The 25039-nt window shown below is 45.2% G+C and overlaps 1 protein-coding gene across 3 annotated transcripts in view; it reads left to right on the top strand.

The window, feature by feature from the left end:
* Positions 1 to 25039, top strand: part of FAM169B (Protein) — a 98480-nt gene that overhangs the window by 30177 nt on the left and 43264 nt on the right. For all 3 annotated transcript variants that reach the window (XR_003001376.1, XM_024732041.1, XM_024732042.1), the window contains exons 4-5: positions 13547 to 13632; positions 18549 to 18726. Coding sequence is in view for 2 of the 3 variants with exons in the window: in XM_024732041.1 (XP_024587809.1) it covers positions 13547 to 13632; positions 18549 to 18726 (264 nt within the window). In the remaining variant the exon portion in view is untranslated. The remainder of the gene's footprint in view (positions 1 to 13546; positions 13633 to 18548; positions 18727 to 25039) is intronic.

The following is a 25039-nucleotide window of genomic DNA, read 5'->3' as shown; positions in this document are numbered from 1 at the left end:
TAACAAGAGACACCTCCCCTGCTCTCATGACTTAAGAAATTCCAAGGGTTTTAGGAGTACTATGCCAGAAATGGGAAGAAGACCGAATATATATATTTCTTAATGTAAATCACAGTATCACACAGATCCTCTGCCCATTTTTTAGCCACATTGTTTTTTTTTGCTGTTGAGTTGTATGAGTTTTTATATGTTTTGGACCTTTTATCAAATATATGATTTGCAAACATTTTCTCCTATTCAGTAGGTTACCTTTTCATTTTGTTGACAGTTTCCTTTGCTGTATAGAAGTTTTTTAGTTTGATGTAGTCCCACTTGTTTATTTTTGCTTTTGTTGCCTTTGCTTTTGGTGTCAAGTCCAAAAAATCATCGCCAAGACCAATGTCAAGGGGTCCTTGTGGTTTTGATTTGCATATCCCTGGTGACTAATGACGTTGAACATACTTTCAAGTGTCTGTTGGTCATTTTAATATCTTCTTTGGAGAACTATCTATTGAGATCCTTTACCCATTTTTGCATTGGGTTATTTATCTTCTTGAGTTGTAAGAATTCTTTATATATTCTAGATACTATCCCTTATAAGATTTGTAAAATTTTTCTCCTATTCTGTGGGTTATCTTTTTACTTTCTTGATGGTGTCCTTAGAAACACAAAAATTTAAAATTTTTATCATGTCCTGTTTATCTGTATTTTGTTGTTGTTTTGTTGCTTGTGCTTTTGTTGTTAAATCTAAGAAAACTTTGCCTGTTTTGAAGAGTAAGTCCTTTCATCCAGTTATATTAACTCTTCCTACTGGCTATGTAGTTAATATCATTTGAAGTTCTGAAGGTGTGCGTTCTTTATTTTTAATACAAGTATTTAAAAATGCTTATTAAAAAATTCATGCAATTATTATACCACAAAACACACACCTAACCCATTATTTAGCATACATTTCTGGAGATTTCAAGAGACTTTCATAAAATGCAAGTCAAGAGACTTTATGAAATACTTGCCTGCAGTTAAGAATGGAGGGAGGGCTTCCCTGGTGGCGCAGTGGTTGAGAGTCCGCCTGCCGATGCAGGGGACACGGGTTTGTGCCCCGGTCCGGGAAGATCCCACATGCCGCGGAGCGGCTGAGCCCGTGAGCCATGGCCACTGAGGCTGCGCATCCAGAGCCTGTGCTGCACAACGGGAGAGGCCACAGCAGTGAGAGGCCCGTGTATCACAAAAAAAAAAAGGGAAATCTGGCTGCTGAAATTAAGATGACTTATGTCTAATTATTCTCCTAACACTTGCCTAGAACACTCGTCAGAAAAGGGAGTGAGGCCAATTTGTCTCTTCTGGTCTTGGTGAATTCATGCTGATTTTAAGTCCAGTCTTTCTTTTCTAGGGTACTTACAGATCATCTTTCGTAATTCACTCTGACCACCATTAGGAAAGGATGTTCAGGGAACTAGGCATTAGTTCCAAGACCTGCACCTTCCCCACACACACCAGGATGGCACTGGCTCATGTGTCTTTCTGGCCCCTTCCGGCATCTCGTGCTCTCAGCGACTAAAGGTTACAACTTCAGGATCACATTTGCAGGACTTCTGGCCCCTGGGATGTACATTCACTGAGGCTTATGCCTCTCTAAAAGGAGCTAATGCACTCCTTTGCTTTTCCAATGTTTCCAGCTGCTTGCTCCTAATTTGGAGGCCCTTTGCCTTCTCTGTGGCCAGTAGAGCCTCTGGCTAAGTTGTATTTCTTCCTCGGGCTCTCCCCTCCGAGTCCCGCCAGCCTACCCAGGCAGCTGTCCTGTTTCCTTGAACGTCTTCCCAGCCTGCCTGAACTTCTTCAGTGCCCGGCTTTTCCTACTTTGGTCTTACAGGATGGTGCGGGGCCTGGGGACCTTGGCTGTGGGGAGGCCTCTTCCACCCTTTGCACTCGTCCTTTTAACATCTGACCCTTTCTGATGGAAGCCCTCTTGGCAAGCTCCTAGGCCACGTGGATACTTTTCCTAGATGATCTCTTCCTGCTTTCCTTGTCAGGAAACGTGTCAGGTTTTTTTCAGCTCTCCTTATGACAATATCTGTTTGATTTTTTTTTTTTTTTTCCATAAAACCTAGTGGTTGATGATCAGAGGACAGAGCAACGAGTGTCCAGAGGCTGATTAAAAAATGTCTATTTAGGGCTTCCCTGGTGGCGCAGTGGTTGAGAGCCCACCTGCCGAGGCAGGGGACGCGGGTTCGTGGCCCGGTCCGGGAAGATCCCAGATGCCACGGAGTGGCTGAGTCCGTGAGCCATGGCCGCTGAGCCTGCGCGTCCGGAGGCTGTGCTCCACAACGGGAGAGGCCACAACAGTGAGAGGCCCGCGTACCGCAAAAAAAAAAAAAAAAGTCTATTTATAATTGAGTCAAATGAAAGAGACCTAATGCCACAGTGCTATGGAAGTTTCCAGAATAAGGGGACTCTTGGGTATTGCTGGGTGTAGGAGGAGCACGAGTTCTTGGCAGGGAAGTGCCCGTCTGGCTAGCACGTGGGGTAGGAGGCCTGAGAAGTTCTCCACTGCTCGCTCACTGGGACCTCTGGTCTCCTCTCCCACTGTCCAGGCCAACTGGTGGTCACACAGTGGTCACACAGCTGCTCCTCTGCCCTGCAGGGCTGGGTGCTCTGGACGTGAAGCAGTACCCGTGGAGGCACATGGAACCTGGAAAGTAGGCCCCCTCATCCCAGGCAGCGCCCCACCTTACAGACTCTGGCCCTGAGTCTTACTGACCCCTTCTCTGAACGTTTTGCAGCTTCCTTTCGTAAAGCCTTCTCTACACTCCTGGCCCCTGCCTGGTGGGGAGGCCATGCTGAGGGGAGCTGGCCAGATGCCTGGTGACGTTATGGAGGATGGGTGGGGACTGGGGCTGGAGAGGGGTCCGCCTTTGGATCTCAGCCCTTCAAAGAATGCCTTAGTCATGATCGGAAGGAAGGATGGAGAGAAGGGAGGACAAATGTTGAGTGTCCAGGAGTCTGGGAGCGCCCACAGGAGAGATGCTGAGGCCTCCCCTGGTGGGGAGAACTCGGGTTGGTGAAATAGCGGAAACGACAGGATTTGGGATGAATTGGAGGGGCCAAGGAGGGAGGCCTGGGAATGACTGGGGTTCCGGCTGGGGCAACAGTGCTGGGTGATCTGGAAGGAAACGCTTGGGGCGAGGGCAACCTGAGCTCCTCTGCAGGGTCTGTGGGCTGTCAAATTGAAGGAGGGGTCCGGGCAGGGACCTGGATCCCAGGTGTACATCACTTTGCAGCCGTTCTTGGCTCTTTCTTCCTGGAGGGTGTGTTGTGAATTCCCTGTGCAGGGGAAGTGTCGAGGCTGAGAAACAGAAAGCGGGGTCCTTGCGGAGAGAGAGGACAGGGGGACGGCTGTTTGTGTTTGTTACCACACGCTGGCTTCCCTGATTGGAACATCTATCCCCCCAGCTTGCTTCCAGGACGTTTTGTGACCAAGCATAACACTTATCCTTCAAATTGCTGCTAATTTATTTATGGCTTTTGGTGATTGCGTGTCATGTGCACCCTGAGAAAAACAAGCAGGGAATCAAAAAATGATGATTTTTTCCTGGAAAAGCATGCCCATTCTAGGCCTGCAGTGACAGCGAGAGCCAAGGCAAACATTCAGTTGAAACCAGAGCCGCTGTGTAGCCGCCTTCCTGGTGGCTGTCGTGGGCTGAGAGGTGATTGTGACACAGCGGGCCCGGGGCCAGGCCTTCTCTGGGCTGCGTTTGGGGCAGGTGGGTGGTGGTTCAGGAGGGGTGGGTGGGTGGAAACTGAGATGCCCTGAGATGCCCAGAGAACTTCTGCAGAACTGGAAGGCCCTTTCTGGGACGTTCCTCACCCCTGAGAAGGCTGCCCAGATTTGGGGGAGGGGTTGGGGGAAAGGCCAGAAGATGGGGTAGGGGGAGGTGCTGAGAATTTCTGACCTTCAGGAAGGGGGCACCCAGCTAGAGCAGCTCCTGGTCCCCTGTTTGCCTTGAAGGGAGAGGTCAGGCCTCCCGGTGAGTGGGATGGATGGGGCTAAACCCAGCTCTGTTAGCAGGATGAACCTGTGGACCTGAGTCAGTGAAGTGGTTTTTACATCTCTGGTAAAAACCAAGCTAATATGGCAGGAGTGGAGGAGAGGCTTGTTGCCCTGGTGAAGTCTGAGTTTCAGCATGTGGAGAACTAATTACAGTTTTCCTGGCTTTGAAGTGTGATGACCCCCGCGGACTCACGAACCCCAAGGGTTCAGGGACCGCCTGATTAGCAGCCTCGTTGGTGCAGCCTCCCGTGATCCCATGGACGTTGAATCTTTACGTTTAAGTCTGTGCTTGCACTTTGAATAAAGGAGAGGTAGACATTAGCCTGAAATGGATCCCATCCTCCCAACCTTCTACATGGGGGAGTCCTGCTTAAGTGGGTTTGACAGTTTTGGGGAAAAGAGTTCTGGCCAGAAATTCAGGCTCGATTTAAATACCTGCTTCTCGTGGTGGCTAAGGCGCCCGTGTGGCTGTGCAAGCTCAGCCGGTGTCAGGTGGCCCCCAGGTTGAGTGGGACCTGACTTCACATAAGCTAAGAGAGCTCCATGCTAGAAACCAAGAGAGTTCTGTTTTCCGTGGGCCATGATGGATGCAGATTGAAGAGCTGTTTGCAGTGACAGCACTGTGTGTTTGGGAGCACATGTTGGCTATTGTTTGGGATTTCCTTCTTTATTCCCTATTAATTTATGACACTTACTGTGAGTTGGATGTCAATGTAGGGGAAAACAGCATCCCACAAACAAAAAACATGTCATTCTTACCAAGGGACTAATGGTATTTGGAAAACAGAGAAGCTCCAAGGAAAATATTCCGAGAGTCACGGATGTGCGGGGTTGGGGGTGCTTCTTTGAGGCATCCTAGGGTTTTACCACTGCAGCTTGGGCTGTCTGCACCTCTCTGTGCTTCCTCCAACCCTGAGAAACTTGCTGTACTTGCCTTGGTACGGCCTGTGATTTTAAGATGCCTTTCCTAGATAGACTAGCTCTGGTGTGGGCTTCTTTCGGCCTCCAACACCTTGCCGTCCAGCTGTGCCTCAGGATCCAGGCACCTCATCTTACCTGGTCTTCCTGGAGTTAAAATCTCCACTCACGGAAACAAAGTCGCCGAAGGCAAGAAGGGCCTAAGAACCACAGGGAAGTTGATGCAGATATACTACAAACCAGATGTTTCTTTCTCCCTGGCAAAGAGGTGCCCAAGTTCACAGGGCATCTGGGGAAGCGTTTTCCTCTAAGGAAGACATCTGTATGGAAATGGTAGCCCGAGTAATGCGATATGACAGTTGCTATGTCAACTTGCGTATTTTTCCCCTCCCCTTAAATTATTGACCGGCTCAGTCAATGTTGCATAAAAGTCATGCAATGCCTTGGAATGTGTTTATGTGCTGTCCTCTGCCAGAACTTTTCAGCATTTTTTTCCTACGTGTATTTTGCTTTTGGGAAGATGGCCTGTCACTTTGGTTTAACTGTGCTCTTTTTTGGGGGAAGTACATATTTCTTAGATTTGTAACAGGGCAGTGGCAGCTTAGACTCCAGGGGAGCAATTGGGGGAGGCTGGTGGGGGGTAACAGGCAGACCTGAAGCTCCTTCGGTTGTGACTGAAGAAGTGTAAACCATGGGCCAGTATGTAAACAGCTTGCAGTTATTGTGGGGAGGTAGGGTGTGTGTGTGGGGGGTGTGTGTGTGCGCGTGTGCAAGCGTGCGCATGAGAGCTCCTCCCTCCTTGGTTGCTATGATGGTGTGGGGAATGGGCCTTCTCTGTCTCTGCTTACCTCTGGCTGTGTATCCAGCCACCTGCTGGCCACCCTGACCTTGCTATCTCTAACAGGCATTTCAAAACTGAAACCCTCGCACCTCTTCCTCGTCCTCACTTCCTCCTGGTGAAGACACCTGCGTGCTTCTTCTCAAGCTTGGGAGCTGGCTGCTGTCCTGCCTTCCCTCTCTCTTCTGCCTTAGGACCAGTTTGATTCCCAGGTGGTCTTTTCTGCCACCCGAGCATCTCCCTCCCTGCCAGCATGACTGCTGCACTCAGCCCCTCCTTACTTCTTGGCTGGATGACCACAGGCTCTCATTGCCCTCCTTGTCTCCAGCCTTACCTACACCCGAATCCAGTGTGATCCTTCTCAAATAACCTTTTTCTTTTTTTCTTCTTAATTTCTAAAGGACTAATTCTTCCCACCTGGGCATAAGCTAACTGTTCTCTCTCTAAACCACCACTCTGATCATGTCTCACATTGATTGGACTCCTCCAGAGACTGACAAAGCCAGTACCTCAACCTGGTCCCCAGAGACCCCAGCACTGGAGCCCCGTCTGGCTCAGGCCTATTCTTGGAACTCTGCCTAGCCCTTCCAGACAGCTTGCTATGGTCTGAATATTTGTGTCACCCAGCAAATTTATATGTTGAAGTCCTAAGCCCATGTAATGGAGTTGGGATGTGGGGCCTTTGGGAGGTGCTTAGGTCATGAGGGTGGAGTCCCCTCGAATTAGGACACCATGGGAAGTCAGCTGTCTGCAACCCAGAAGGGCTCTCATCAGAACCTGACCATGCTGGCACCCTGATCTCAGACTTCCAGTGTCCAGAAATGTGAGAAGTAAATTTGTGTTGTTATAAGCCACCCAGACTGTGGTATGTTGTCACAGCAGCCTGAATGGATGAAGACATAGCCCTCGAGTAGGTGCCTGATGCTCCTTCCGTCTTGGGCGCTGGTCATGGTCTGTGTGGTCCTGGCCTGGTGGCCTGTCTCACTCCTGCCGGGCAGTGTCTTCTGCCCTAGATCCCTGCGTGCCAAGTACAGTGCCTGAACTTGTCAGTGTTTGCTGAATAAATGGCAGCCATCCTCCCCGTCTTGATGTCCACTCTTGAGGTCCACTCTGTTCAGGTCTTTCCGTGCCGGCCTCTCCTTTCTCATCGCTGTCTTGGCTTGTTGCCTCCTTGTCTCTCCTCTCATCTTTGTCTTCCCTACTCTGTCGGCCTTCATCGAGTCTGGACTCAGCTCTGTCCCCTTGTCTCTTTGTCCATTCTTCACCTGGAGTATAGAGGTTAGAGCGGGGGCTCTGGGGTCAGTGAGAGCCAGTTCTCATCCAGTCCCAACACTGCTGTTTACAGGCACTTGATCTTGAGTTCTTAACCCTTCTGAGCCTCACCTGAAAAAAAGTCAGCCAGACGCTTGGTGGATGCTTGGACATGTGGTTCTGGTGAATATTATTACTTTAAAACAGTAATCAGGTCATGTCCCTCTCCTCTGAAGCATGGCGGCCACTGGTGGTCTGCAGGGTACGGCCCCCAACCCCTCCCTGGCCAGAGGTGCTTTGCATCCCAGGCACTGTCTCCTCCTCCAAGCTGTAAATGTCTTAAGCCAGAGTCTAAATTTAATTCCTCCAGTGGATTTAGGATGTGCTCTGTATATAATAGCTGCTCAACATGTGGGTTGGATGAGCACCATGTGCTTCAGAATTGTGACCTCTGCAGGGTCCTGAGCCACTTTGCTGCCTCCCGCATCCTTCGTGCTGGGCAGATGAGGAGGGACAGCAAGCACGGCCACATGAGCCACTGTCCCCCTCTGGGTGTTGATCTCTACAGTGCTCCTCCTTGCTGAGCTGGACGGTAGCCTCAAAGTCCTTGTCAGGACAGCTCCCCACTGCCACAGCCCACCCATCCAAGGTGATGGGTGACAATCAGCTCTCCCTGACCTGTACTGTGGAAAAATCACACTAACTTTTAAAAAATATTTGTTGTATTGATTGATTTAAAAATATTTAAATAAAAAAGGAATTAGCTCCATTAAGAAATCTTAGGCAAGATGAAAGGTTTAAAAATCTTGTTGGGGGCTTCTCTGGTGGCGCAGTCGTTGAGAATCTGCCTGCTAATGGAGGGGACTCGGATTCGAGCCCTGGTCTGGGAAGATCCCACATGCCGCGGAGCAACCGGGCCCATGAGCCACAACTACTGAGCCTGCGCGTCTGGAGCCTGTGCTCCGCAACGAGAGGCCGCGATAGTGAGAGGCCCGCGCACCACGATGAAGAGTGGCCCCCGCTTGCCACAACTAGAGAAAGCCCTCGCACAGAAACGAAGACCCAACATAGCCAAAAATAAATAAATAAATAAAAAGCCAAGCATTTGAAGCCCTTTAAAAAAAAAAATCTTGTTGGGAGGTTCTGGGCAGGTGAAAGTGTGTCCCTTGATCAGGCATGATGTGTCCCCACAGCCCTGGAAGGAGGAAGTGAGGGACATGATGGTTGGCTTAATGCACCCTGATGGAAAAGGACCAGTCGTGAGCGAACGTGGTGAGTAGGAATGTGTCCCCACTCACGTTGGGAGACAGCGGATAGGATGGCAGCAATCAAGCTAGGGAAGAAAGACAGACATTTCCCTGCAAACCAGAGCAGAAAGTTTGGAGAGGGAGCTCCCAGGAAGAAACCCAGTGTTAGCAAGCAGCTTCCGTTGTGTCACTGACAAAAGCCAGCAAATAACAAAGGGCTTTTCATACTTCTTTGGAATCCCAGAGCAACACTTGAAGCAGGTGGAGGAAGCTTTTGGACACCACTGAAAAGCTTCCCTTTGGGCAAAGCAGTTTGGTGAAGTGAGCTCTTTCACCAAATCTGCATAACGGCCAGGTGAGAGGATGTCGTGGGCTCCATGTGACAGGTGGGGGACTCGAGGTAGGGGAAGGGTGAAGGTCACACCTTGAAGAAGCTGGAATCTGAACCCCACCTGGCTCTGAAGTCTGTGTTCTCCCTACACCAGGTCCATAGGGATGTATCCAAAATGTCTTATGTTGTCTTGCTCTCCGTCAGCACTGGTTTATGTTTGTTGAGATGGCTGTGAAGAGTAGAGTGAAAGGTCTGTGTTGAGATTTATTTTTATTTGTGTGGATGTCCGGTTGTTCCAGCACCATTTGTTGGAAGGACTATCTTTGTTCCATTGTGTTGCCTTTGCTTCTCTTGTCAAAGTTGACCAAATAGAAGTTGACTACATTTACGTGGGTCTATTTCTGGGCTCTACATTCTGTTCCATTGATCTGTCTTCCACTGATACCACACTGTCTGGGTTACTGTAGCTTTATAGTAAGTCTTGAAGTTGAGTAGTGTCAGTCCTCCAAGTTTGTTCTCCTTCAGTGTTGTCTTTGGCCTCTCTATGTAAACTTTAGAATCATTTTGGTGAAATCCACAAAATAACTTCTTGGGATTTTGATTGGAATTGCATTGAACCTATAGGTCAAGTTGGGAAGAACTGACATCTTGATAATATCGAGGTTTCCTATTCGAGAACATAGAATATGTCTTTAGTTTTTATTTGATTTTGTTAATCAGAGTTTTGTAATTTTCCTTGTATAGCTCTTACACATATTTTTGTTAGATTGCATAAATCTAAGTATTTCATTTTGTATAAGCCTAAGTATCTCATTTTTGAGGGGTGCTAATGTAAATGGTATTGTTTTTAATTTCAAATTCTACTTGTTCATTGCTGGCATACAGGGAAGTGGTGGGCTTTTGCATATTAGCTGTGTATCCTGCAACCTTGCTATAATCGATGTTTGCAGCTCTGCCTCTCCCTTGTTTAAGCCTTGCCCAGCTACCCCCAATGCTTGGGGTGCCCTGAGTGTGGCCTTGGACTTGTAGGGCTCTGTGCCTCTGCTCATGGGTGACTCTGCCCTCGCATGTCATCTCTGCCTGTTTTGAAGCCTTACACAGTGATCCAGAGCCCGAGCTGGCAAATTCCCCAGGGATGCTTTCCCAAACCCCTCAGCAGAACTGACCCCCTCCTCTGGGTCCTCTGGACTCTGTGGCTCCCAGCTCTATTCTAGCACCTATCATGTCCTGCCCTATATCACATCAGCTTGTCTAGCTCTCTCTTCTCTGCAGGCTACCAACTCCCAGGGGCAAGGATGGAGACTTACTCATCAGCCTCTGGAGACCTGGGACAGGGCCATTTGTGCATTCGGGAACTCAGCCCCAGGTAGTTGAATTCAGTTCATCCTGCTGCACCTTGATGAAACCAGGCCACTGGGAGTCAGCCTGAGGGGCCTCACTGTCTTAACATGTTTGGAAGACCTTGGGGTGTTATAGAATAAAATCCATTACTGGCATCTCAAGGGGAGAGGGGAATTAAATCAGTGAAGCAAGGCTGGCCTGTGACCCACAATGCCCCATCGACTGCTGTCACCACTGCTCAGCCTTTTGCAGGGGTCCAGTCTCCCAGGTCCTCGATGGTAGAGAGCCAGAGGGTACTGATCAGGATTGTATTTTTCTTTTAAAAGTATGGATGTGTGGTTTCCAGTTTCATTTTATTTTATTTTATTTTTTTATTTATTTAGGCTGTCTTAGTTGCAGCACATGGGATCTTCATTGCGGCATGTGGGATCTTTCGTTGTGGAGCACGTGCTTCTCTCTAGTTGTGGTGTGTGGGATTTTCTTTCTCTTGTTGTGGCACGCGGGCTCCAAGGTGCATGGGCTCTGTAGTTTGCGGCACGCAGGTTCTCTAGTTGAGGCATGCGAGCACCGTAGTTGTGGTGCGTGGGCTTAGTTGCCCTGCTGCATGTGGGAATCTTAGTTCCCCGACCATGGATCGAACCTGCGTCCCCTGCATTGGAAGGCGGATTCTTTACCACTGGACCACCAGGGAAGGCCCCAGTTTCCACTTTCTAACTCTTGGAACCTGCTGGCTCCAGGGTCTCAAAAGCGATGCCCCAAGGCTGGCTCTGCAATGCCTGCCAGTCCCCCAGTTCCATCTTTTGTCCTTGCTGAGCTGGAAACAGCCTCTCTCCGAGGACTCTGGCCCCCATTCCTCTTGACTAGGTAGCAGGCTTTTCTGATCAAAAGCTGCTATTCTTTGGAAGGCTGACTCTTTTTCAAGAGTTGTGTTTGAGGACAATTCATTTTAAGCCTATTACATTTGATCAGACTTCACCTTCATTGTTATGTACACTTAACAGCTTAATATTAGTTTTGAAAAAAATTCAGTCTATTTTGTGACAACTTGTGTGGCTAATTAATGCTCTGCAGTGCACCGTGTAACTTGCAAGGCACCACACAAACACCAAATCATAACACATTTCCTGTTTGAAACTGTCTTAGTAAATTGAACATCTGTATTACAGTAATACACTGTCTTAGTAAATTGAACATCTTTTATTGATTCACCTTGTTAAGCAGGGAAGTAATCCTTATGGTTTTATAAGCCTCTTGCAAGTTCTAGTAGATGCCATTTGGAACATGAATTTAGTTGAATAAGTGAAGGCAGATGTCAGGCATTTAATTGGCACTTCTCTCTCAGTCTGCTGTATCAATTTTGGAACTATTGTTGGAGAAGATAAAATTCACCAATGGTATGAAACTGACAGTGGATTAGATGCTATTGGTCTTTGGAGAGGAGGGAGGGACTGTGCAGAGTTAGTGGTTGACAATAGCTAATGTCATCACCTGGTCTTCACAGGGTTTTCTACGAAAGTTCCTCAAAGAGCAGAGAGGAATAGGGAAGAAGGTGGTGGCAGCTTAACTTGATTGCCCCACAAAATTTGTTTTAAAGTCTTGAGCCTTATATTAAATGTTCAAGGGACTTTTGTTTTCTACTCTGTGTTATTTTCCTTCAACTCTTCAGCCAAAAAGATTTGACTGGGAAGATGTATCTTTTTATCTGTGGCTTTTGGACCCCTTGGGCTCAGATACCTGGCTTGAGAAACAGGTATAAAAATGGCAACTAAAGGGGTATAAAAAGATAGTGGAGGAGAACTAAACTATGGTACCTTCAGACAATGGAATATTTTAGCACCAAATACGGTGCTGAGAAGAATTTTGAGCTATCAAGCCATGAAAAGACATAGAGTAACCTTCAATGCATTTCACTAGGGGAAAGAAACTAATCTGGTGACTCCAATTATATGACATTCTGGAAAAGGCAAAACTGTGGAGACAGAAAAAAGATCAGTGGTTGCCAGGGGTAAGGGGTGGTGAGGAGGGATGAAAGGCAGAGCACAGAGAGTTTTTTGGGCAATGAAAATACTCTGTATGATATCATAGTGATGGATACATGTGATGATACATTTGTTCAAACCCATAGAGTGAACCCTAATGTAAACTAGAACTTTGGGTGATATGATGTATCAGTGTAGGTCCATCAGTTGTAACAAATGTACCACTCTGATGGGGGATGATGATAGTGGGGGATGTGTGTGTGGGGGAGGGGGAATATGGGAAATCTCTGTACCTTCCTCTCAATTTTGCCATGAACCTAAAACTTCTCTTGAAAATAATCTTAAAAAAAAAAAAAGATACCAGAAAATAACCAAAGTGACTTTAGTGTTTTAAAATGTAATTTTTAAGCAAGGAAAGGAGAGACAAGAGGCAGAGGCCATGATTGCATTTGCATTTGGAGTGGCCCCTCAGGAGGGATAGATTGGCAGGGGAGACTGGGGGGACAGGGGACAGGGGACCAGGTGGAGTGTTCTCAGTTACCTGGAGAGATGGACCGGTAGCATTCAGGGTTGGATCCTGTCCTGGGGCAGCAGGTGGAATGATGGGACCTGGCAACTGTAGCATGAGCAGGGGAGAACTGACGCATTCATTAGCAGGTGCTGAGGGCATCCTACCTGCCTGGCCCTGTGTTGGGTGTTTCACACCTGATCCTCATTGGAATTTGTTAGCCACCTTGGGTGATCAGTTTGGGCAGCTCTGATGAGGAATCTGGGACTTAGTGAGGTTGAGAGTGTTCCAGGATCACCTCTACTAAGCAGCAGGACCCATGTCTAAACTCAGAGTGGGTGGAATCAACAGGCCTCAGTGACTGTCTAGACAAGGGCGGGGCATGTGTGGGGTAGGAGAGGTGTCTCTACCCTTCCTCTCTTGCAGGTCCCAGCCCCAGAGTCTTCTTATCCAAAGCCCCACCACCACCCCTGCATGATTATTCCTCATCAACAGCTGACCCATCTCTGGCCTCTTGGAAAGAGCACTGAACTTGGAGTCCAGTGGCTGAGGGTTGGACCCGACCTCAGCCCTCCTAGCTGTTTGCCTTCCCCTCTCAGAATGTTAGCGTCCTCAAAAAAATGCAGATGACAATTTCATCGTGAGAATGAAAGAAAAGCATGTAAAAGAAGCCAGCGTCAAACCCAGCACCGAGGGCGATAAGAAGATGGTTTGTTCCATGCCCTTAGGTAATGTTGGGTTTGACTAAATTTGCGGAGTTCCAAGTTGTGTCACATAGTTGGACTTTGAAAAAAAATATAATTCTCACCCATTGAATTTGTCAATATTGGTGTGTAGCCTCTTGCGCCCAGTAGCATTGGGGTACATCCTGTGTTGGGGTCAACAACAGGCCATCTCTGCAGACACCTGTGAAGTCCTTTCAGGTGACAGTGGTCACTCTGTCCTGGTCAGTGCTCTCAGACAACTCAGCTCTAGAAACATCGCCTGCTTTTGCTGCACATAACTTTCCTTTGCACCTTCACAGTGGCTGCATGTTGCTAAAACTGCCCCTTTGGTGGCCAGTTGGCCATGTGTACATCATTGTTTTCTCTTGGCTTCCTCTTTAGTTGTGGCTGTTTACATGAAGGAGTCCTGGTGGACCACTGAAGATGTACTAAGAACCTCTGATCCTGCAAGAGAAGGTCTGATGAAGGTGAGGTATTGCAAATTTAAGTGGACATTGCAAAACAGGTTTTAAAGGTCAGTGTACTTATTATCATGTTAATAATTTAAAGCAGTCTACCCCTGTGCATTCATTTTCTAGGACTGCTGTAACAAAGTGCCAACAAACTGGGTGGTTTAAACAACAGAAGTGTATCATTTCCCAGTCCCAGAGGCTAGAAGTCCAAAATCAAGGTGTTGGCAGGGTTGGTTTCTTCCGAGAGCTGTGAGGGAGAATCTGTTCCAGGCCTCTCTCCTAACTTATGGTGGCCTCAGCTTTCCTTGGCTTATCAATGGCATTCTCCCTGTGTCTTCCCATCCTTTTCCCTCTTTGTCTGTCTATCTTTGTCCAAATTCCCCTTTTCCATGGGGACAGCAGTCATGTTGGATTAGGGCCCACCCGAATGACCTCATCTTGACGTGATCATCTGCAAAGACTCTATTTCCAAATAAATCACATTCATAGGTACCGGGGGTTAGGACTTTAACATCTTTTGGGGGGACACAGTTCAATCTACGACACCCTGCCAGCAAGGAAAATAGTAGTAAATGGCTATATGCAACAGATACCTGGCTATTGGTAAATCTCTCTTACCTTCCTGAGTGGCCTCTCACATCTTAATTTTGAAACTTTAATCCACATCATCTCTCTAAGGTGCAGGGAGGTTCTATTTATTGCATTCCAGTAGTGTTTATTGGTACTTACTATGAGGTAGATATTATGTTAGATGCTAGCCTGTGTATTACCCAGACTTTTCACAGGGATTATCTGACTTCAGAATCTTTAAGGTATTTGTTTTGCAGACAAAGAAATTGAAGCTGAGCCACACAGCTTGTAAGTGATTTAACTGGACACAAATGCTAGTCTCTCTGACAGCAGGCCTGGTGGTCTTTGAAGCACTGTGGCTTTATAGAGACCTAGGATAACAAGGGTGAGGGTTCCTTGTGGCTAAGGATGTTCAATATCTTTTCATGTACTTATTGGCCATTCATATGTCCTTTTGGGGAAAATATCTATTAAAATCCTTGGCCCACTTTTTAAAAAATTTATTTATTTTATTTATTTTTGGCTGTGTTGGGTCTTTGTTGCTGTGCGTGGGCTTTCTCTAGTTGTGGTGAGTTTACTCTTTGTTGCAGTGTGCGGGGTTCTCATTGCAGGGCACGGGCTCTAGGCACGTGGGCTTCAGTAGTTGTGGCACATGGGCTCTAGAGTGCAGCCTCAGCGGTTGTGGCGCACAGGCTTAGTTGCTCCATGGCATGTGGGATCTTCCCGGACCGGGGCTTGAACCCGTGTCCCCTGCATTGGCAGGTGGATTCTTAACCACTGTGCCACCAGGGAAGCCCCCTTGGCCCACTTTTTAATTGGATTGACTTTTTCCTGTTGAGTTGTAAGAGTTTTTCTATATTCTAGATGCAAGTTCTTATTGCATATACGATTAACAAATATTTCTCCCCAGTCTATGGGTTGTCTTTTTCAAGTCTGTTTTCCCCCCAGCTTTGTTGAGATATAATTGACATACAACACTGTGTAAGTTTAAGGTGTACAATGCGTTGATTTGATACACTGCAAAATGATTACCACCAGTGTTAGTTAACACCTGCATCACATCACATAATTGCCATTTGTTTTTTGTGGTGAGAACATTTAAGACCTCCTCTCTTAGCAACTTTCAAGTATGTAATACAGTATCATTAGCTACAATCACTATGCTGTATATTAGATCCCCAGAACTTGTTCATCTTATAACTGGAAGTTTGAACCTTCTGACCATCTTTCCCTCTCCCCCACCGCCAGCTCCTGGCAACCACCACTCTAGTCTCTGTTGCTATGAGTTTGGCTCTTTCATGTTACATGTATGAGATCATGCAGTGTTTGTCTTTCCCCTTATTTCACTCAGTATAATACCCTCAACTTCCATCCATGTTGTCACAAATTGCAGGATGTTTTCAGGTCTGGTTTTAATTGACTTGATAGACATTATTATTATTATTAATTTTATTTTATTTTACGCTGCGTTGGGTCTTCGTTGCTGCGCGTGGGCTTTCTCTAGCTGCGGCGAGCAGGGGCTACTCTTCATTGCGGTGCGAGGGCTTCTCATTGTGGTGGCTTCTCCTGTTGTGGAGCATGGGCTCTAGGCACACAGGCTGCAGTAGTTGTAGCACGTGGTCTCAGTAGTTGTGGCTCGCAGGCTCTAGAGCACAGGTTCAGTAGTTGTGGCGCATAGGCTTAGTTGCTCCATGGCATGTGGGATCTTCCCGGACCAGGGCTCGAACCTGTGTCCCCTGCATTGGCAGGCGGATTCTTAACCACTGCACCACCAGGGAAGCCCGATAGATATTATTTTGAAAAGGGTTTTCTTCCAGTAAGTTAACGATGGCTGGAGATTCAGCAAATGGGTGCTGCCTGGCATACACACACACACATCTGCCTGTGTGTGTCATTGTCTGTGCATGAAGCAGGTGGTATGAGCGTTTGGGTGTTCTGAATCCCAGGAAGAGTTTGATTTGCTTTTTAAATATATATATATTTTTCAGAACAAGAGTGGTCACTTCCCTTGTGTATCAATTCTTCTAAATTTAGATGAGGAAAACCCTCACATTTTCTGAAAATGTGGCTTATGTTGTGAACAGAGAGATACTTGGATGTTAATTCCACTTAATGAAGCAGGTTGTAAAGATCTGTCTGCCCCAGCTGTATGTAGGTATAGTTTCCCTCTCCATTTACAGAACTTGGTGTCTTGACTCTTTTTTTTTTTAATTACATTCTGTTTCTTAGCCAGCTCTTTACAAATTACCAAACCAAACCAAACCAAACCAAAAACCAACTTTCTTAGTGTTCTTTCTGTGAACATAATTAGTGGTCCTAATTGAGGGATTAGAACTGGTTCTTAGTTTTGTGTTTTGAGAAACATTTCTAAGTCAGAATCACATGTCACACATTTTTTTCCCCCTGTAATGAAATTGGACAAATTAAGTGCATTTTCTTTTTCTCCTTTTTTCTCCTGCCAGTTTTTGATTGGATATTTCCCTTCTGCCAGATGCAATCTGTTTTTCTCTTCTGGCTTTCCTCTGAACTTTTTGGTTTTATAAGTTGAAAAATATAGCCTCCCACATTACACCCCTTGGGTTTTGTGATGAACTAGTTATTCTTAAAGTCTGAACTTGATTTGGCTGCTACTGTCTGAGATACAAAATTGAGGTGGCTTCTCAGAGTTAAGCTGGTGTGGCTTTTGCAAATCTTTTTCTCATCTAAGATTTGGCTCCAGATGAAGGTGAAACGTTTTGCATTCTGGGCCAATTAATAAGTTTATTGGCACTAAACACTTTGTGCCATTTGCTAGAGGGCTGCAAGCTAACTTATTTTTATTATTGGAGCATTTGAAAAACATACAAATGTCTGAGAGACCACTTAGGCAGTCTTCTCCCTTGATTAGTGGAGGAAACTGAAACTGAAAGGCGTTGTGAGTTGCTGAAGATCTCCCAGCAAATCTAGGCCAAGAAGCCATGACCACAATGATGATGGTGATGATAATAAACATTTAAGGGTCCAGTATTAAATACAAAACCAAACATTCATATTTATATCAAACTTCCCTTTCCCAAAGCTCTAATGGATGAAAGTGCAGAAGGGAGCCACTGGCTGGGCTGTAGCAGATACCCTGGCCTGGGACTCAGAAGTCCTGGTCTGGTGCTGTAAACCTGCCTGCCTTTGACAGAGCCCTTGTCCAGCTGTCTTAAGGCCTCTTCGGAATAAGGCAGGGAAATCAGTACATGTAATCTTAGCCTCTTTGAGCTTCAATTTCCTCACCTATAAACCAGGACCTCTCTGGCGGGTGGTGAGAATCGAATGGTAGCAGGTAGGGGGCAATCTCAGCCCAGGTAATACTCTTGCTAATTTCATGGTGCTGCATAGGAAGGGGCGACAAACACCCACACCCTTAGGCTGTCACACAGCAATGTTGTTGAAATAAAAGCTAATAAAACAATACCATCACTTTGTCACTAGCTGATTGGTTTCATCTCAAGTGCCACATTTTAGCGGTTGCTTGTAGTTGTCCGGGAGACTGCATTTAGGAGGATCCTGAGACCATATCCAGGCTCAGCCACATAGAGTGGGGATTGATAAGTTACGTCTGCTGTGGGTGCAGGAGTGGGAGGCCTTCATTTATGCCACACCTGTGCCATCCGTGGGCTATACAAATGCAGAGAATATGAACAGGCAGGAGCAGGAAATCATTTTGACTTGTTAATGGCCAAGCTCTTTTGTGGGCCTGCCCTTGACCACAATACAGTTTCCTCAATTGTCATGATATTGCAATGGGTAAGAGACAGTTCCATTTTGTAGCCTTAGGATGGGCTAGGCCTTGAGTCCCAGTAACTCTCTGGGGTTGGGACTCTAGTATGTGCTCAAAATCTGTCACAAGCCATTGAAAATCAGTTGCTCTTGGTGTAGCAACTGGACACCAATAATTATCCCCAATTATTTACCCTCCTTCTGAGGGTCAGAATTCTGGGGCTGTTGTTAAAAATGGCAGACTGGGTTTATCTCTGGACACATCCAGGGTTTCTGCTGAAATTGCTTGCCTCTATGTAACCTCCTGTTTCACTGGCATGTGACTGATTGTTCTCTGTCTCTTCACATTCCATGTCTGTGGTCCTGGAGACCCAGGAGGCCCCTCTGGCCATGCTCCTCGCTCCTGGAGGCCAGTGCATGTGAAAGGTCAGGGGTGGGAAAACCTCCGTGAGAAACTATTATCCGCATTTTGGATCTTGAGCATGAGAAGAACTGTATGGTGGGGGAGCCCACACCTGGCCCCGGCGTGTGGGTTGATTCCAAGCATAGAATTTATTGTGTCTGATTTTCCCCTCTTGTCTCACTTAGATGTTCTTTTTGTTTTTCCTTCAAAGGTTCAGTCATTTGGGGAAAGGATTGTGCTTTTTATTCTAAACGTCGTTATTTTTGGAAGACTGGAGAGGAATTTGGATGATGATGACATGTTTTTTTTACCTCACTCTGTGAAGGAGGAGGCTAAAATTCTGTGGAGAGACGGAGCAGCTGTTGGATTTTACACAACCAAAAGGAAAGGTAAGGGCCACGCGGCCGTGTGGGGTCACTGCCACTTCAGGCTCTGCGGGGGAGGCTTCTGGGTGTCTGCCTGCCTTGGAGGACTCCTTGAGCCCAAACGTTACTTGGAGAGAATCTTCTGGCACGAGAAGTATCACTAATTCAGCTGTCATGTAAATAAGCCGAAGGTATGGATTTCATTTTCACCACATTTCTCGTTTTACTGGCAGAGTGAATATTCATCATGGTCCTTGGATTCCCAGGCAGTGCCATGTCCCCTGTAAAATACTTGTTGCTGTTAATGGTTGTAAAATGACTTTGCAAGCTCAATGCTTTTCATCTCTTTTCTTTAATGTTACCAATTAGCTGTCAGGAAAAATGCCATTGCTAATAGCTGACATGTGGTGCAAAGGCACACTGGATGCCAAGATTTATAGACATTACCTCAGAAGAGAGGGAGGTCGGCGCGATAACGAGGTTAGGGTAAAATTCTGGGACTTATTTTTAGGGGCTGTGATGAGCAGGGAGTGTGGAACTTGTACTACTTTGTCTAAGAGATCAGTCTCTTCTTTAATGATGCTTTCTTTAATAGTTTCTTTGATTTTGAAAGGCTGTCAACATCTCTGACCCAACTGGTCCAAGCCCCATCATTTAATTCTTACAAAGTTCTGAATTTTAGCAAAAATAAAATTTCCCAGTACACCACCATAGATATGCTGTTGTCTGAGTTGAGTGTTTTTCTCTGCGGATAAAAAGGCTATGATTATGGTTTTGAGCTGTGTTCACATTGTGTATGTGTTCCACCTGTCCAGGATGGAGTAAATCTGCGTTTCAGTTTTTTCCCTCGGTGTGGTGTGAGATGACCAGTTTCCCACGCAAGCAAGTCATGTAATTAATTATTTGTCAAGGTTAGTCATAGAGGCTGAAGCACCTGTGTCTTTCAGCTTCTTGGGTCATGAAAGCCCTTTGTCCTTTGTTTTGATGTACTGTTTCACTTTTTGGGGTGGCTGTATTCTTTAGTCATTATTTAGATAGACCAAGGATCTGGAGAATACTTGAAATGGAAGTATTTTTGTAATTCCTCTTTCTTAGGAGACCCATTTGTTGTCATTTTCTACCAAATGGCTTGTCTTAAATATGTAGCTAAATCATTTGTGCTGTAGATGTCCTACAAATAGAAACAAAAACTGTTAACAGATTTCAACCTGATGTGTGAGAACCACAGCTAAGGGGCAGAAGGAGCTTGACCTTGGTCTTGCCCACTGCTGCTGTTGCTCCTGGTTGCAGTGATACCCCAGACTTTGCTCTGTGAGAATTAAGCAGAGGCTGGATGTGGCTGCCTCATTCTTCCCAAGGCAGACCCAGAACCTTGGAGTGGAAGGAGGATATTATGGTGTTGAGTTGAGGCAGATCAGTCTAGGTACTTGGATTTCTGCCTCCTCTTCATTTCTGACGAATTCCACGAATTTGATGGAAAGTTCTCTGAAGCTGCTTACTAGGTATTGTTGTTTTCATCCACGCACTGATTTTTTTAAGTGGCAATTGACTGTTAGTTACTCAACAACTGAGTTAGTTTAAAAAGTATCAAATGAGGGACTTCCCTGGTGGTGCAATGGTTAAGAATCTGCCTGCCAACGAAGGGACATGGGTTCGATCCCTGGTCTGGGAAGATCCCACATGCCGTGGAGGGACTAAGCCTGTGCACCACAACTACTGAGCCCGCGTGCCACAACTTCTGAAGCCGTCATGCCTAGAGCCCATGCTCCGCAACAAAGCCACTGCAATGAGGAGACCTTGTACCACAACGAAGAGTAGCCCCTGCTCGCCGCAACTAGAGAAAACCTGCACGCAGCAATGAGGATCCAACACAGTCAAAAATACATAAATAAATAAATAAATTTATGTATTAAAAAGTATCAAATGAGTAGAAAGTTAAGTAAATAAAATATATTTTTCAGGTATATGTTGCCAATTAAAAACATTTTTTACTGCCTATTTCTGGATTAGCTTATTTTTGGAGAGACAGAATAAAAGCATTTCCATGGAATAATTATATAGACCTTGCCACCAGCAATGTTTCAGAGTTCCAATCACTCTACATCCTTGCTGGTACTTGGTGTTGTATTTTTAATTTTAGTCATTCTGCAAGATGGGAAGTGGTATCTAATTTTGGTTTTAATTTGCATTTTACTAATGATATTGATCATGTTTTCATGTGCTTTTGTTATGGTCATATATCTTTTTTGGTAAGTGTCTGCTCAAATATTTTTGCCTACTTTTATTGCGTTGTTTTCTTATTATTGAGCTTTGAGCATTCTTTATGTGTTTTAGATATTGGTTCTTAATCAGATATATTTTGAAAACATTTTCATTTTGGTTTAATAATTTTTTCAAAGAGCAGAAGTGTTAAATTTTAGTGGTCTAATTTATCATTTACCAATTTTCATTATAATTCAGTTCAAAATATTTTCCAATTTACTTTGTGATTTCTGTGGTTCCTTTAAAAGTGAGTTTTAAATTTCCAGATATTTGTGAGCTGTTCCAGATGTTTTATTTTTTGTTGATTTCTAATTTAATTCTGTTGTAATAAGATAATATAGTCTGTAACTATATTATCTTATTAAATTTTAATATTTTGAAAACTGTTGAGAGTTGTTTTATGGCCCTGTATATTATTTTGTTAGACACTCCATATGGACTTGAAAGAGTGTGTGTATTTTGTAGGTATTAGGTTTCATGTTTGGTTAGGAAATGTTGGTTAGGTTAAAGTGACTGATGGTGTCATTCAGATCTTCTATATTCTTAACTAATATTTTTGTCTAAGTCTATGAATTTATGAGGGAAGTATGTTAAAAATCTTTATGATTGTGGATTCTTCTCTTCTTTTAGTTGTCAGTTTTTACTTTGTGTATTTTGGAGCTTTGTTATTAGTCACATCTAATTTATAATTGCTGTATTTGCCTGATGTATTGACCATTTTGTTATTATGAAGTGTCCTTCCACTTGTCCCTAGTAATGTCTCTTGTTAAGAAGTCTATTTTGTCTGTTAATACAGCCACTTCATCTTCTTATGCTCACTGTTTGCACAGAATATATTCTTTCTAGCTTTTTACTTTTAGTCTATGTCTTTATATTTAAAGCATGTGTATTGTTGACGGCATACAACTGGGTCTTGGATTTTAAATCTAGTTTTAATAATCTCTGCCTTTTGATTGGAACATTAGTCTATTTACGTTTAATTTTTTAAGATTTATTTAATTTTGGTAGTGTTGGGTCTATGTTGCTCCTCGTGGGCTTCTCTAGTTGTGGCGAGAGGGGGCTACTCTTCATTGCGGTGTGTGGGCTTCTCATTGCAGTGGCTTCTCTTGTTGTGGAGTACGGGCTCTAGGCATGCGGCTTCAGTAGTTGTGACACGTGGACTCAGTAGTTGTGGCTCATGGGCTCTAGAGTGCAGGCTCAGTAGTTGTGGTGTGTGGGCTTAGTTGCTCCGCAGCATGTGGGATCTTCCCAGACCAGGGATCGAACCCATGTCCCCTGCATTGGCAGGTGGATTCTTAATGACTGCGCCACCAGGGAAGTCCCCTACATTTAATTATTGATATGATTGTACTTAGATCTTCTCTGCTGCAATTTGTTTTGTGTCTTCTTTTTGTTTTTCTCTGTTCTTCCTTTCCTGTCTCCTTTTGTTTTAATCAGATTTTTTTTTTTTTTGCGGTACGTGGGCCTCGCACTGTTGTGGCCTCCCTTGTTGCAGAGCACAGGCTTTGGACGCGCAGGCTCAGTGGCCATGGCTCACGGGCCCAGCCACTCCGCGGCATGTGGGATCCTCCCAGACAGGGGCACGAACCCGCGTCCCATGCATCGGCAGGTGGACTCTCAACCACTGCACCACCAGGGAAGCCCTTAATCAGATATTTTTTACTATTCCATTTTAATTTCTCTCTTGGCTTTCTAGCTTTATATTTTTGTATTTTTTAAAGTTGTTGCTCTAGAGATTACATATGCATCTTAAACTTAAATTAACTTAGAGTGAATATTGAATTACTTAAGGTAAAATATAGAAACTTTGCAATAGTGTATTTTTATGTACCCATCATTTTATTTACATAACTGCTATTGTTATATGTTAGATCTGTTTGTTATAAATCTGTTGCTACTGACTTATAAGTTTTAATTTAAGTAGTTATATCTTTTAAAGATGTTAAGAAAAAATACATAGTTTAAAAATATTTACCCACATATTTACCATTACAATTTTTTTGTATAGGTCCCAGTTGCCCTTTAGGCTAAAGTACTTCCTTTAGCATTTCTTGTAGTGGAGTTGCTGGCAGTAAATTCTCTCAGGTTTTGTTTACTGAAAATGCCTTTATTTCGCCTTCATATTTGAAGGGTTGTTTAACTGGATGTAGAATAATTAGTGTTAGCTTTTTTTGTTTGTGTGTGGCACGCGGGCCCCTCACTGCCGTGGCCTCTCCCGCTGTGGAGCACAGGCCCTGGACGCGCAGGCCCAGCGGCCATGGCCCATGGGCCCAGCCGCTCTGCGGCATGCGGGATCTCCCCGGACCGGGGCACGAACCCGTGTCCCCTGCATCGGCAGGCGGACTCCCAACCACTGCGCCACCAGGGAAGCCCTTAGTGTTAGCTTTTTTCCCTCAGAATTTTGAATACGTTGTTCCAGTATCCTCTGGATTTCATAGTCTTGGGTGAGAAGTCAGCAGTTAATCTATTGTTGTTCGTCTTACATGACATGGCATTTTTCTCTGAATGCTTTTAAGACTTTCTCTTTAGCTTCTTTTGCAGTTTAATTGATTTGTCTAGGAGTGATTTTATTTTTGTTTATCTTTTTGGGAGTTTGTTGAGCTTTCTGAATCTTTAAAGTTTTCTACCAAATTCAGGAAGTTCTTGGCCATTATTTCTTCAAATTTTTGTGCTATTTTCTCTTTTCTGTTTCTGGGATTCCAGTTATATGTACCTTGGGGTGCTTCACATTGTCTTGCAGCTCTCTGAAATTTTGTTCATTTTTCTTCAAACATTTTTCTCTTTTTTGGCTGGATAATTTCTCTTGAACCATATTCAACTTTATCTGCCATCTCCAAACTCTTGTTGAACCTATTTAAAATTTTCAGTTACTGTACTTTTGAGCTGTATAATTCCTGTTATGTATAGTTTCTGTTTCTTTGTTGAGATTCTCTATTCATTGAGCATATATTTCCCTTTAATTTGAAAAATTAATTCTTTGAACATATTTGTAAAGCTATTTTAAGTTCTTTGTCTACCAAATCCAACATCTGGGCCTATTTAAAATCAGTTATATTAGAGTGACATCAGCAACATGACAGAGTGAAAAGCTCCCTTTCAGTCAACAACCAGTAAAGCATCCACAGCTCAACAAAGGTGCCTCTGAGGAACCCACTGGGATGCCAGAGATTTCCACAAATCTGCACATTTAAAGGTGGGTGGACTGGAACACATAGGGGAGGCAGAACTGAGGGAACAGCAGCCCAGCACTCTGGCCATGGAAGCTGAGCCCATAGCCCCAGAGAACACATAACAGCAGGGGAGGCAGTGAGCACAACTCTGGCCTCGCAGCCGCAGTGGTGCCTGCAGCCACAGGTAACTGGGCAGCAGCACCAGTGGGGCCTGAGACCCCATTCCTCCAGCCACTGACGTGCTCACAACTCAGGCCCCCTACTCCTCCACACACAGTGATGGAGTCTGTGAACCTTACAACACTGGACATAGCACAGGTGCCTGGGCAACCCCTGCTCCGCCCACCCTCATCCTCCCCCTGTGGCAGCAGAGTCTACAACTCAGGGGATCCTGGATGCCAGGGAAGAGCCCATCATCCCAGTGACATTAGCAGCAGGAAGGCATCATTGACCCCTGGAGACACAAGAAGCAATAATGAGGACACGGGCCACACCTCTGACAGAGGTGGTGGAGGGTAGAACGTGCCAACTCTCAAACATAACTGGAGGCAGCTCAGGTAAGGAAAACCATAAACTTGTGCTATAGCGCCACCTACTGGAAAACAGAAGAAAGACCTCTAATTTCTAACCGGTTGAATCATTAGAATCAAGCAGAAAGATATTTGCTACTTCAAATGCATGGGCAGAGGAACAACTCATCATGTGCCATGAAGAGCCAAAGTAACGCCATGCCACAAAAAGAAAATGACAGTTCTCCAGAAGCCAAATTTAAAGTCACAGAATATTGCAATTTAACTGACAAAGAATTCAAAATAGGTGTCATGAAGAAATTCATTGAGCTATGAGAAAACTCAGAAAGACAGTTCAGTGAGCTCAGGAGTAAAATTAATGATCAGAAGGAATAC

The sequence above is a fragment of the Neophocaena asiaeorientalis genome, unplaced genomic scaffold (assembly GCF_003031525.2).
Source record: "Neophocaena asiaeorientalis asiaeorientalis breed wild unplaced genomic scaffold, Neophocaena_asiaeorientalis_V1.1 scaffold362, whole genome shotgun sequence".
Classification (NCBI taxonomy): domain Eukaryota; kingdom Metazoa; phylum Chordata; class Mammalia; order Artiodactyla; family Phocoenidae; genus Neophocaena; species Neophocaena asiaeorientalis.
This window is presented reverse-complemented; position numbering and strand designations above follow the sequence as displayed.